Source organism: Drosophila arizonae, chromosome 2 (assembly GCF_054131065.1).
Source record: "Drosophila arizonae isolate 15081-1271.41 chromosome 2, UAZ_ARI_1.0, whole genome shotgun sequence".
In the NCBI taxonomy this organism is placed as follows: Eukaryota; Metazoa; Arthropoda; class Insecta; order Diptera; family Drosophilidae; genus Drosophila; species Drosophila arizonae.
Genome location: NC_142922.1, coordinates 22,670,785 through 22,685,444, shown reverse-complemented (window position 1 = coordinate 22,685,444; position 14,660 = coordinate 22,670,785). Strand labels below are relative to the sequence as shown.

The following is a 14,660-nucleotide window of genomic DNA, read 5'->3' as shown; positions in this document are numbered from 1 at the left end:
AAATAATGCTTAAATCAATTATTATGAATAAAATGATTAAAATAACGAAAATGAACTCTTAAATTCAATTTATTTATTTTCATGTATTCAAGGCAAACAAATTTAATTTGTATGTACTTTAAATTTTGGTATTTCTTCATTAATGAAATAATCGAAGGTGAGCTTGTTCATTGAATGATAATATTTGTGTGAAATTGACATTCACCCCCAAGAATAGGAAAACATCTGCGCAAATTTGCAAATATGTGGCCGATGGTTTTGCTATATAAGAGCGACATATCCACTTGAAATTGTATAAAATTCAACAACGATCTTGCATTGTTAACAATCTCTTGAGATGCGTGCGGCTACATTTGTCCTGAGCTTCGCCATTTTGGCTTGTTTCGTTGTGCGGCGCAGCGAGGCGGTGGCCTGTACATCCCTTGATCCTGATGTACCCGCCGGTTGCACCAATTGCGCACTGCCAGCTAATGCCAACCATGCTGACTGTGCATCAACAACGGCGTCAACAACAACAGCGGCGACAACAACAACTCTGGCCTCGACCGGAACTGGAACTGGAACTGGAAATCGCAACGGAGCGCGAACTGTGTTCATCAGGAATCTGAGGTATACAAATGTGCGACGCATTCGCAGAAATAACAACGCCAACAACAACGCCAACAACAATGCCAACAACAACAACAACAACAACAACAACGCGAACAGGCCTCAGAACATTCTGTATAGACGTGGAAACGCAAGGCGTGGAAATGTAAGGCGTGGCAACGCGCGACGTGGAAACGTCCCCAACGTACGTGTGATCAAAGTGTAAGCCGATAAAACAGCATAAATACGACTAATCGATTTATGAATTTATTGATAAATATATATTTAAAAAAAAAAAATGTTTGCATAAAATTTTCACTTTTTTTTAAATTTAATGTTTTTTTTTTTTAATATCCTAAACTCCATGACCGTTCGTTCGTCTGAATCACCACAGTGATTTCTAAATGCGACGAATTTATCATTTTTTCCAGCAACTCATTTATAATAATCGATAATTGGACTTTGTTTTTCAGGCAGAGACAGAGACACAGAGAGAGAGAGAGAGAGAGAGAGAGAGAGAGAGAGAGAGAGAGAGAGAGAGAGTGAGATATAGAGATAGAGACGAATAGAGAGAGACAGAGTCAATGAAAGATCGATGAATGGAGAAAGAGTCGAAGAGGTAGTGTGAGTGAGACACATTGCTTCTATCGAATTTTATATGTATTTCACTCTCTTAAGATTTTTATTTTCTCTCGCTCTCACATTTTCCGTTAGCTTCTACTACAAATAAATCAGAAAGTTTGGTTTAAAGAAAGAAAGTTTTATATCTCTTGAGGTGGATATACAAATAAACTATTTCTGCTTAAGGAATGAGAGATATTTTAATAACTATGCTTGGTTGGTAAATTGTTGATGAACAGTTTTTAAATATACAGGTGATTTTAATGCAAATATTTAAATACATAAATCGAAATTGTTGATCTATCTGCTCTATATATTCATTCGTGAATATAAAAAAATTAAAAAATATTTTATTTAAATTTTGTATTGCTTACATTATTGTTGGCTCTCTAAAAATGAACATTGAAATTTATATACAAAAGTTCTATGGCTCGGCAGTCAGGTTTACAATTTAGCGTGAGAGTTTCCAATGAATGAACTTTTGTATCTTTGTATTATATTAATTATTATGACGTCACTGGTATGTATTATAAAGTTAAGCAGAGACAAAGTCAGTCGCAGCGTTTCATGCAATTCAGTTGGAGTTGGAGCCGATCTCTGAGCGGTACAGCCATGGAAATTTATCGCTACTTAACAATTGTGTTGCTCGCACGGCAAGCGGTAAGTATAAAATACAAATATATATTATATATTTATAATATACAATTAATTGTGTTTACACAGCTATCGATTTGTATACCGCCCAACCACTGCATCGAGGACGTAAGTAGTCAGTGTTTATTTTCAGTAGAGCTTTCCCTCCCAATTATATTCCTCTGCAGATGGACTATAGCGACGCAAAGGAGCTATACAGTTATGTACTTTCGAAATACGCAGAGCTGCAAATGAAAATTAGCGGCGAGCCATTGGGGTAAGTTTCGAGCAGTTAGTGAACAAAAAAAATGATGAAGTTCGCGGTGAAAGTTTTGACTATTTTGTTGAGCGCAGATTGCATGGCAAAGTTGTCACGCACGGCAACATTGAGGAGCAGCATATAGTGTTCCAGCTGATGGACAATACGCCGCACGACGTCATCCAGAGCTGCGTGTTTGTGGTTACCAAAGCGCCCGATGAGTGCGAGTCGATTGTGACCGTCTGCAATACATTTTTGGGACGCACTCCGCGGCCGTTGCTGGAGCGCAAGCCACTGACGGTATGTGAGGATGGCGTGCGCGAGGCGGAAGTGGAAATGGAGGTGGAAGTGGAACCGGAACGCGAACCGGAAGCCGAGGACACTGACGACGCCAATGAGGGTAAAGAAGCAACGCCAGCCACAGCGCCGGACGTCGACGTGACCAGCGACAGTGAGCTCATCTAGCCTGGCTGGGGATTTGGCCTAATGTGTTGTAATTCGTATTTGAAAAAGAATTGATTAAAGGAGCTTGAAATGATGTGTCTAAAATAATAATTAGTAAAATCGAGGCTCGATTGAAATAATTTCTATGTATAGGCGTAGGCATTATGAATTATAAGTAATATTATATTTATCTAAAAATATGCCACATCATAAAATCACATTTATAATTGAATTTCATTTATTTATATAATTAATATTAATATTATTATTATATTTTAATTTGGATTTATTCTATATGACAATTTTGTCTGTAATACAAACAGGATTATCTTTGTTCAAGATCACAGCTTTTAATTTCAGTACCTCTCTTAAAGGAAGAGCACAAACTCAAACAAAGCCTTGAAGTTCAACAATAGCCAAACGCCTGCCCACAAAAATGGCGTCTGCGCATCAGACACCGTCAAAGAGAATGCTCTTAACTTGAAGACACAGTGGTCTGATAAGCATCTATGCGAATCGAAATTTCAGGAAGTGGACTATGGCTAACAAGCTTTACTCTGCATAAAATTCACTATTTCGTATAATGTTTAATACATTTTAATGTTACTTTAACAGTTAAAAAATAAAAGCTTTAAATAATGTCTAAATATTTACTACAGTTGTCATCTATTAAAATTTCACCAGACTATTGACAACTTGGCGCCACTGTAGCTTTCATTGTCAACACCCACAGGCAGCTTGAAAGAGCGCGAGAGAGTACATTAAGCAGCGGCTTGTGCCAAATAACAGTAAACAAAACGTAGCACATGCTAACGCTGACGCTGGCGTCGACGCTAGCGCCAAAGTAGACGCTTTGTCTGCGCTGCGAGCGCTGCTGAAGCTGCTGCTGCTGCTGGTTCGCCCTATCAGTTGATGTCTGGCGCCAAAGCGAACTGGAGCAACGGCAAGACGGCAATAGTAGCGCTCAGAATTCATAAGCTGCAGAGCACAATTACAGTAGGAGAGAGAGCGAGAGAACGAAAGCTAGCAAAAGCAAAGCAAGAGAGTGAGCGAAAGAGAGAGTATGTGTGCCCAAGCGTCAACGCGCCAACGTGAGGCAGCTAGACAGAGAGAGGGAGATCCAGAGAGAGCGCAGCGATTTGGGTACGCTGTAATTTAGCTAGGCCCGCACAGAATTTTTCGGTCGCACACATCGTGCTCAGTGCTCAACTTGACGTCGTGCTGTGAAAAAGTCGAAAAGCCGGAAGTCGAGCAATTCTGTGACAGCGCTCATCCACCCACCGCTCTCGCCAGCTGCTCGAGTATTAGGCTGCCGCAAACACTACGTATGCGGAATTGCCGCCGGTTGTAAAACAAACGGTGCAAACAGTTTTGCATAATATGTACAGCAAATACAAATAGCAAACAAAGGCGACTGCCCAAGAATTAGTGTATGAATCTAATCAACAATTCAGTGTTTTCATAAAAAATTAAAAAAAAAAAAAACAACAACAACAACAATAACAACAGCCAGCAGCAAGAAACCATAAACAAATGCTTGTCAAGTGCAGTGCAAAGCGATTTGTCGCATTTTTCTAATTCACATTCACCCGCGTCGTTTGTGTTATCAGCCTGTAAACAACAACAACAGCCACAACAACGACAGTAACAACAACAACAACAAGAACGGAGACAAGCAGCACAAAAACACTAGCAAACAAAAGGAAAACAACGACAACAAAAACAAAAACAAATGCTTGCAATCGCGGCGAAATGTAACTGCATTTCAAAATTGTCGCCAACGCCGCTGTCGACGCACATGTGTATTCGTGCATGTGTATGTGTATTTATAGGTGAGTAGCTTTTGTCATTATGCGTGCGTGTGTGTGGGTCTGTGTTTGTTTATACCTACAGCTAAGCTCAGCTGTAGCCGTAGCTTTAGCTGTGTTTGTGGCTTTTGCGTAAACAAAGCAACCAAACCCAACAACAAGAAGAACACGAAGAGAAATACAAATAAATTAAACACAAACACTCGACGCGAAGAAAGGGGAAGCAGAACCCCTCCTCTAATGGGAAAATTCTAATATTTTACCCTTGAATGCAAATGTTGTGTGTGGTTTGGCAAGGGGCGGAGGATGAGCGGCGGGACACGAGGGGCTGTTTGGGGCTGGCTGCCTCCTAAAAGCTTTTTACTTTTAAGCCACATTTTTCGCCTTAAATTTCATAAATATAAATAAAACGCAGCGGCTTCTTTCTCTGACGCGTAACGTAAATTACTTCAAAATTTGTTTTCACACAGTTTCATTTTTTTTGTCGTCACTTGGCGCGCTTTTCTCTCTCTTTCTGGCTTGCTTGCCTTGTTGCCCTTTTGGAGACTCGCCAAATGGTCGAACGACCGTCCCCCAGGCTGACGGTGAGTCAAGTCAGTCCGTTAGTCGAATCCATTAGGTTTTTGTTGCTATTTTACTTCTTGTTTTTTTTTTTTTTTGGTTTATGAGCAGAACGTTGCCCCTTGTCACTGTCTGGCTGAATAACAGATCTCTTAAAAACAGTATATACGTGTATATTTACTTGCTTGTTTTTCCACTTTGACTTTATTTTTAAGGATTTTAGGCGGTCGCAGAACTTTTTGACCCATTTATGTTCTATTTGTAATTTGTTATTTGCCGAAGATTTTATTTAATTCCCAAATTACTTTTTTTTGTTGTTGTTAATTCTTTCATTCACTTATTTTTTTTCTGGGTAAGAACAAATTGGTTTCACTTTTGTTTTCTTAATCCCTTTGGCTCTGATGGACTCCACAAACATTAAAATCGTACAGATACAAGCTTTATTGGAACTATAACTCAATTTTCAAGCCATGCCCATATGACTTTGGTTCACTATATTTAGTTAGGGCCTGGGCCTTAACGATTTACCAAGTGTTTTAGCACTTGAAAGGGTTTCGGGCAAGGTACTGTCTTACAGTTCTTAAAGAGTGACTACTTAGTCTCTCTCTGTGTATGTGTGTATGTGTGAGTTTGTGGGGTCTAAATAGGACTCATCGATTCTTTCATTTTTTTTTTTTTTAATACACTTTTATTAACATTTCCTTTTTAGTGTCTGTTGTGCGTGCTTTTCGCAGGACCCGGCGCGTGTTTCTGTCCTTTTTGCTCGCTGTCCCCAAGCACACTTACGCATTTACACACACACACATACATATATACGCCAGTGTGTCTAGTCCACGAACTAAAAGCTGAACTGGCCTGACGTTCATTGGCTTTGTGCGGTCCGCAGGCGGATATTTGTTTTTGTTATTGTTCCTGCATTCTCAGCAGCGCCATTTGGCCCGAGTTGCGTATCCGCTGCCGCTGCCTCTATCTCTGCCTCTGTCGCTGCCACTGACTCTGTCGCTGCCTCTGCCTCTGCCATCATTGGCCATAAAACGGTGTCTCTGCGCACATTTTGCTAGTCGCATTCACATCTGTGACAGGCTTTCGCCTAGTTTAACCTTGCCTTGCTTTGCCTTGCGCCTCGCTTCTGATTTTATGGCTCACACACACCGCGAGCACCCTGCGCAACCTCCGGCCTCCCTTCAGCTGCTTGCCAGACACATGAGCACATTTTCGCAATTTTATTTTGTTCCACATTTTCTTGGGCATTCCTCTGTGCCCTGGATTTTTGGCCCACATTTTGTTTTTGTTTTGTGCCTTCTGCGTTGTCGCTTTTCTCGTTCGTCTGCCTTAGCCGACTTCATTTAATCAGCAATTCATTTATTAAAACGGTTCGCTTTTACTGCAAAGCCCATTTTGATTGACCTTGAAGCGCTTTCTTTCCTTCCCATTCGGGTTTATTGATTCAGTTAGGCGGGCAACGCGGCTTGGCGCTGCATGCCGATCAAATTGTCTCTAATTTGCTGTCGTGTTGCCAAATTATTGCCTCAAATAAATTTACGTCCATTTAATTCCTTTTATCGCAGAGCTAGCGATAAAATAATACAATTAATTAAGTTAAATGCTAAAAGCTTCAAATGCCTGTCATTACATGCCTATAATACATAGCCTGCCTGAAAGTCAATATCACAATTTATTAAAAACAAAAAAATTCTAGATATATATTTAAATAATGCGAGAGCTTATCAAAGATCAGTTTGTTGAAATCCGGTTTTCCATATCTAATAGTACAGACTAGTAAAATGAAATGATATTTAATTCAGCTCAGCAGCCTGTCAGATTACGTATACGCGCCGTGCGCCAGCTTTAACAAGCAATCGTCGCCGTTGAGCATTACTCATAAAAAATAGACGGAATCGCGACTGAGAAGCAGAGCTATACTATTAATATTGACCCGAGAGTCTGAGAAACTTTGGCCGAACAGCAGAGCAGTTGAAAGATGTTGCGAAAGGCGAAAGGCGAAAGGCTGTCGTCATATCCTTGGCCAGGAAACAACCTGGACGATGCACAGCAGCCGCCGTCTGACTTTTCGTTGCCACATTTCAGTCTCTATTTTTATGTTTTTTTTTTTTTTTATTACTTTTTTATCTTATTTGGTTTCCTTTCTCTTCTTTTTGTGCACTTTTAAGTTTCGTGTTATTCCAACGCGAAAAACTTCATCTTTGCCCGTTTTGCTTGGCGCTTATCCATCTTACCCCATTTTAGCCGTGTTTTTCTCGCCGCTCTTGTTCGATACTTTTCTAAAGAGCTGCTGCCACATTTTGTTGGCTTGCGCTTTTATGTACGGGTCCCGGCTGGCTTTTTACTTAGCTGCTGCCTTTCACTTGCCCAACAATAAAGCTCCTACGAATGAGAATTCGTACCCGCCTTGAATATACCTAGACCGAGACCAGCTTTGAGTTTCTCCGGCAAACTGAGTTAATAATGGTAAAGTGCTTTTCAGTGAGATTGAAAACTCTTCAGATATAATGTCACGTTTTATTTCCAGACTGCTTTTCAAAGATATATGCATTCCAATTTGAGCTCAAGAAATATTTTATGAGTTGTCGGGGAACATATATATATATTTTATTATACCCTAACCTATTGAATATAAGAAATTAGGATAATGTTATTTTATTTATTTATTTATTTATTTTTTAATTTAAATTAAATGGAAAAAGTTTGCAATTTTTATCAAAGGTGTGGCTATTATATATATTTCAGGGGTATAATAGGTAGAGCTTGAGTTAAAGATATTCTGTTAAGAATTCGTTTGTTTTTAAATTATAGAAAATAGATCAATTTTAATTACAGCTGAAAAAAATGTGACTATTAAATTATAGAAAATTATAAATTTTCAATAGAAAAGTGCTGAGGTAGAAGAGGTGGAAATTAAGTTGATGATATTGTGTTAAGTCATTTTGTTGACCGCATATGAACGAAATTCGATGCAAGTTTGTTTTCAAATTATAGCAAATAAGTCAATTTAAATTGCAGGTGAGGTCAGCGGCACTTAATTGGTATTCTACAATCAGCTAAAAATGTTGTGCAAAACTCAAATAGTTTGGCTTAATTTTATTATTTTATTTTGTTGCAAACCTCACTTCGAATTATTCCCTGCGGTTGTTTGCGCTCATAAATTTGTTTTTTGGTTTTACTGTTGGTTTTTGCAGCAGGATATCTTTTACGCATTTCCCCTTTGTTGTATTTGCACACGCTCACACGTAGCCTGACCGCGTATCGCTTTTACTTTTAGTTGTTTTGCTCGTTGGTTTGGTTTTCTCTATTGCTTCACTTTTTTATTTTTATACCCTGAACCCATTGAAAATAGGAAATCAGGGTATAATGGTTTTGTTGAAATGTATGTAACAGTCAGAAGGAGGCGTGGCAGACCCCACAAAGTATATATATTCTTGATCAGGGTGACGAGCTGAGTTGATTTGGCCCTGTCCGTCTGTCTGTCTGTCCGTCTGTCCGTATGTTTGAAAGCGTCGATTTCCGAAGATATAAGAGCTAGAGACTTCAAATTTTTTGTAAAATGTTCGTAATTACAGCGCGGATATCAAGTTTATCATTAAAAATCGATAATTCATCCCAATCTTTTTTTATCGATAAAAAACCTTATCGAAAACCAGTTATAAAATTATATCTTCTACACCTTTATTGCTAGAGTCTCCAAATTTTTTATATGTGCTTATATGCAATTTATACAATTTCGGTTTTTGTTAAAATTTACCCCTTACCCTTAAATTCACCCCCTCACCCTCACTTTTGTAAAAAGCGTATTTCAAATACTAGAGACTTGTGCTTTGGCAATTACATGCATATCCATGTTATAATAAGTTTCGTGAAGATCGTACGTCCACAAAAAAAGTTATTAAACAATTAAGTTCTCATAGTAAGCGCACACTGCAGCCCATGCGTGTTTATGCATGGGTGCTTGTGTGTGTATGTGTTTGGGTATGTGTTTGTGTATGTGTGTGTGTATGTAAGTGTGTGTATGCGTTTGTGTCTGTATGCGTGTGTGTGTATGTATGCCTGTGTGTGCGTACGTGCGTGTGAAAGACGCGAAAAATTATTGAAATAGCTAACACTCCAAGGGTTCAGGGGATCTCGTAGTCGAGCAGTCTCGATTAGAGCTTTCTTACTTGTTTTTTTTTTTATTTTTTATTTTTTTTTTGTTTCTTGTGATTATTCTTTTGCGCTATTTTTAGTGGGCAACATTTATTTTGGTCGCTTCGGTTTTTGTGTTTGTCATTTTGGCCACAATGTTGACCCTTGTCTTGGTGACAGTGCGAAAACAAAAGTGTCCACAATTGAAAGGCTTTGGCAGCTCCGTTTTCGTTCCGTTTTTACATGCGCGCGGAGCTGTCTGTTGTCTTTTGTTGTGTTTCCATATCGATTATATAATCATCGGAGGGCGTCTCTGGCACGTGGACATGCCACGCAATTACATTTACCCATTTACCATACCAAATGCACCAAATGTATACACAATATGTGTGTGTGTATATGGCAATAACATTACGTATACGCGCCATATGACTAAGGCTGAGTAAGGAATATTGCGTTGGAAATGCTTGAGTTGTGGTTTGATTAACGTCCGGATTAGATAAGACCGTGTAGTCAGAAGTCAGGCGCAAGGCCACGCTCTGATTTTCGTCGGAGCTCCGCAATTCGACTTCATAATTAAATTATTTCAGCAGCAGCATTGCCTCGGCCCAAGCGCCACTCATTGAGTTAATTTGTGACAATTTGTGACTGAGTTGAGCTCTCTCTCGCGCTGTCGTTCTGTTGGCCAGTTAATGTTGCTGCCTGGCTGACTGTCTGTCTGGCTGGCTTAAGCGAAAGGATTGCCCCTTTTCTGCCTGGCTCGAGCCTCGCAGAATAAACAACATTCATCTACCGCTTTGCTTGCCCGCCTGTTCACCCTCCCCCAGCCTTACCCCATCCCTCTCCCTGCCGCGTTGCTTCCGCTCGGTTCGTTAAATCGTGCGGCCATAAAGAACCAACCCGTTGGCCAGCAACAACAATAGCAACAACAGCAACGTGGACATCGCAGCTCAGTTTTGTTGTGCGCTTTTAATTAACATAATTTGATTTGTTCACAGCAATTTCAACTCGCCTTTTATGCATATAAAATGTACAACAATTTTCCATTATTTAATTTTGTTTTCATTTGCTTGTTCTTCATTTCTTTTCTCTTCTTTTCGGTATCCTAGTCAAATGAAATTGGCAACAATTATTAGCTCTTATGCAGTTAAATGAAATTTGGCCAAGACAAGTTTTCAGTTTGACCTACAACTAACTAGATTTGATTCCTTCCAATTCAATCTCCGACAAGTCTCTATGCATGCCAAACACTCAGCTCTAGGCATTGCTTAAAGTTATTTATCAAAATCGATTGCCTAAGGGCGATTGTGCGAAGTTTTGCAGCAGCTTGAAAAAAGCTCATTAAACAAGACAAAAAGAAGAAGTAGAAGAAGAAGGCGGCTTGTTGATCTAATGAGCCACAATATTAATGGGAATCCAAAACCTAAATTGAAATTGTGTTAAAAGTTTTTCAATTCAAAATTATGAAGTGCTTTGTGCTTGTCAAGCTGATCAACTCTATAAGAGATGAAAGATGTAAGATGAGAGAGAGAGAGAGAGAGCTTAACAGGCCTGTTTAATAAGTCTTTTAATATATAAAACATATTAATGCATAATATAAAATTCTCTCAGAACTGTAATTAGTTGTATAAAACAGAAATCAAACTTTGATAGCATTAATATTTAGGTTTCATATTAAAACCAACTTAAGCATTTTCAGATGCCAACTTTTCGGGCATAGCATTAGCACACTAGCTTTTTTTTCTGTTGAGATATTTTTGTTTAGTTTTTATGTATGCTGGAAAGGACTGTAGTTCCTGGCAAACAAACTGCCAGAAAGTTTTTACCATAAAACGAAGTGGAGTAGAGAACTCAGCAAAATGCGAGTTAGTTGAAATTTTGTGAAATGTAAGCAAATTTTTACGCCCGCAAAGAGGCGGGCTGCACAAAAGTCGCAGCATGCAAATTTCCGGCTTTTAGTAAGCGCTCACTCACTCTCTCACTTTCTCACTCTCTCTCTCTCTCTCTCTCTATGTGTAGAGCAACAGTGCGTATCAGAAGTATACGCATTCCAAATAAGTACTCATGAATGTATGAATATTTGATGGACCAAATGTAACTAAATAACATATATGTGGCGTGCCTAGCCTAACTCAAATCTACTTGCACTGGAAATAGTTGGGAGCTAGTGCCTAAAAGCCGTGACAATCACATGAGGTACTCACACCCCTGCAGCTATCAGCTATTGCCAAATGCAGAAAATCTAAATGCCATCATATTTAATTTATGTTCACTATGTGCCGAGATGCTGCTCTAGTAAGTTGACTGTAGTTCCATATGGGTCCAGCTGGGCTATTACACGCACACACACACACTAACAGACAGGCACAATTCTGCGAAAAGGACATATGTAAAATGTCAGTCTGTGAGTGTCAGTGTATGTGTGTGTGTGTGTGTGTGTGTGTGTGTGTGTGTGTGTGTGTGTGTGTGTGCGAGTGTGTTTTTGTGTCGCTCGTGTGTGTTTTGCGGTTTTGCAATCCAAGATGTGGCACCCCAGCATCAGGCTAAGGACACCCCATCCATTGCAGTCGTCCTTAACCGCGGCTGTTGCTCTGCCGGCTGCTTAAGTGCCCGGACTCAACTCAGCTGTGCTGCCTGCTTCCGCTGCTTCTATCTTAATGTGTGTCTCTCTCTCTCTCTGTGTGTGTGTGTGAGTTTTGTATCTGTGGCAGGCATCGCCGCCCATATAAAAATCCATGTAACATTAGTTCGTTAGCTTTAACCGCCGCAGTTGTCGTTGTCTCTTCACATATTTACATGAGTATTTTGTTTGTTTTAAGGGCCGTTCTTGTCGCTGCGCTTTTGTTTTGTGCCGAGTTTGTGCTCTGGCAGTGAAGTGCCAGTGCTTGAGGTTACTGCATGACAGACAACCAGACAGACAAACAGACAGGCGGACCGAACGACAGGCAGGCAGATAGACTGTCAGACAGAGCAAGAGAGGTAGAGAGAGAGGGAGAGGGGGAGAGAGAGACAGGGGAACATTCACGCTGTTCATGACGGCAACAGCAAGAGCAACAACAACCGCACACAAATACACGCAAAAAGAGCCATAAACATTTTTGCCAGCACCAAGTTGTGTGCCATGTTCGTATAATTATGCCCCAGCTACTGTCAGGTTGGCAGAACTCTTGACTTCTAACCGTCTCCCCCGTTGCACCTTGCGTACAGTTGAGCAACTAATCCGTGCAGCTCAACAGGCTTTTGTAGTCCTGCCGCCTGCCACAGCCTGCAGCTAGACGAACTTTGCCTCTGCTGCAAATGCGAAGCTGCAACAATGCCATGAAAATGCCATGAAAATGACATGAAAATGCCCTAACAAGCGTCAGAACTAATTAATAGCCACCAAAGGGTCTAACGAGATAATGCACTTGCGTTCAACTGGCCGACTATTGAGTTATGCTCTTAGCCAAGTTAACTGAGCTCTAACCTCTCCTGCGGGACTTCTATTATTTTGCGGCTTTGCATTCACATTAAATATTTAACGATTGCCAATTAATTTCATAATCATTGAGAAACAGTCTCAACTCTTTTATGGCTGCCACAAAGTCGCTCGGTGGGCAACTCTTTTATGCCGGCCATAAATAAAGCCAATTGATAAATCGTTGTTAACTATTCCAAAATACTGACTGAGCAATGCCTTGAGGCTAGGCTTGGACTGGCTTGGGCTGGCTTGGCCACTCGTGATATCGTCAAACTATAAATTGTGGCATACGCGGCGTATGAGCAACGCGAGGCGACAATTAAACGAGAAAATGGCCAACATCACGTATACGCCATGTGACACTAGTATTCGTGTTTAATTACTGTTTTTATGGCCCCGCCGGGCAACAAACATGATTCGCGCCACCAAAAGGGAAAAGGGAACAAACCAAAAAAAAAATTAAGGGGGAAAACAGAAAAAATAGGGAATGAATAACGAACACAACTCGTACAGCTGGAGATCTAGGCACAAATAGGACATGCGATAAAAATGAAATTAATTACCTGTGCGCCGCAGAGCTGGTAAACTATGCAGAGCTACACACGCGCGCGCGTACACGCACACGCCAGGGGCGCTGGGTGCCTTGGAGTATGCAACAAATTTCAGCTGTTGGAAACTTGAAGAACTTGCCGCAGATATCGGAAAGTTGAGCAGAAGCAGAATTGTTGAGCTAAGTCAAGAATGTTGTGGTAAAATAAAACTGACTAAAATAAGAAATTTCTTTATCGAGTTGGTGGCAGGCAACACGCACACTGAGTGAGACAGAGAGAGAGAGAGAGAGAGAGAGAGATAGAGTCCACGTCCTGGGACAGGCACACGCAATGTGGGCAGCAATAAACGTGTGTATAAATTTCATGAAATGCTCAAATGGCGTCAGCCAAACATTTGAATAGCACGCATGTGCGTGTGGCAAGTGAAATAGTTGTATATACTTGTTTCTTGTTAACGTGCCACACGCTGTCGTTTCTCTTCTTGTTTTTTGTTCTTTTTTTTTTCATTTTTGTTCAGCTTACGTTTCGTTTCGTTTTTGGATTCGTTTCGTTGTGTTGCGTTGCTGCTTCAACTGTTTGCTTTTCCATTTACCATTTCACTTTGCGCTTGTTATAGCCACTTCTGGATCCAATCAATCTTTCTTGCAGCCCGCCCCAAAACAAGCTTTCGCACGGCAAGCGGCAAGCCAACACGGGCGCCATTTTATTTGCTCAACCTGCGCTTTCATGTTGCCATCGACATTCAATTTTCGTCTTACACATGCGGCGTATGCGTAATGTATTGTCGTTTGATTTTGCGTCGCATCGGGCGTCTTGGGTTGCACAACTGGCCCCAGCATATGTATATGCATATCCTCAGAGCTTCCTTTATCCATCGAGCATTTCCTGTTTGTCTGTCTGTCTCTGTCTCTCTCTCTCTCTCTCTCTCTCTCTCTGTGTGCTTGGCCCACGCTAACCAAACAAAACATTAATCTATTAGCTGCTAATAGATGCTTGATATGTAAATTTACTTGCCATAGGCCACTAAGTGAGCCAACAGAACGATGGATAGCCGCAAATATTTAACCACACTGTGCGTAGGACGCCAACGACATCCAAGTCCTAGCATATTCCAGCTGTTGCCTCTGGGGAGCAAGCATATACCTGCCTGTGTGTGTGTAAGTGTGAGTGTATAAATTATTGGGTGTGTTCCTCTTATTCCCAAATGTTCTTAGTTTACATTTTTCAATTTAGCTGCTTTGCTTCTGCCTGCAAGATTAATCTAAATATGTAACTCGTTGTTTGCGAAAATTCAATTTGGAAGTGCTATCCATTATTTAGCTGTAATATGCTATTGGGAGTGCGCATAGGGGATTGAGTCTCTAGAATCGATTTTTGGTACTACAGTTGCAAGTAAATGAAAATTAATTTTCCCAGATAGGCTAATTGCTAGCTCTTGGTTTTAGGTGAGCTAAAAGCACAGGTCCTAAAAATTTGCCAGATTTCATATATAAAGTCTATAGTTCTTCTGAGTTACTCTGAGACTCGTTGGAGAATTGGAGCTATCCCAACTATAACAATTCTTAATATTTACTATGAATTTCTTAAGACTTTTAAAA

At 40.3% G+C, this 14,660-nt stretch overlaps 3 protein-coding genes across 3 annotated transcripts in view; all 3 read left to right on the top strand.

Moving 5' to 3' along the window:
- Window positions 1-123: 123 nt before the first annotated feature.
- LOC108621491 (uncharacterized) lies at window positions 124-833 on the top strand. The gene has a single exon (XM_018018835.2). It carries the CDS (start codon window positions 338-340, stop codon window positions 812-814), a length of 477 nt encoding a protein of 158 aa, XP_017874324.2. The 5' UTR covers window positions 124-337; the 3' UTR covers window positions 815-833.
- A 924-nt stretch (window positions 834-1,757) lies between these two features.
- Window positions 1,758-3,105, top strand: LOC149270584 (uncharacterized). Its single transcript, XM_089469531.1, has 4 exons — window positions 1,758-1,869; window positions 1,933-1,971; window positions 2,031-2,119; window positions 2,197-3,105. The coding sequence occupies exons 1-4, from the start codon at window positions 1,777-1,779 to the stop codon at window positions 2,564-2,566; spliced, it is 591 nt and encodes a 196-aa protein (XP_089325657.1). The 5' UTR covers window positions 1,758-1,776; the 3' UTR covers window positions 2,567-3,105.
- Window positions 3,106-3,447: 342 nt separating this feature from the next.
- The window catches only part of Pde6 (phosphodiesterase 6), a 71,134-nt gene continuing 59,921 nt past the window's right edge, over window positions 3,448-14,660 (top strand). Inside the window, exon 1 of the mRNA XM_089462724.1 lies at window positions 3,448-4,377. The gene's annotated coding sequence lies outside the window, so the exon portion shown is untranslated. The remainder of the gene's footprint in view (window positions 4,378-14,660) is intronic.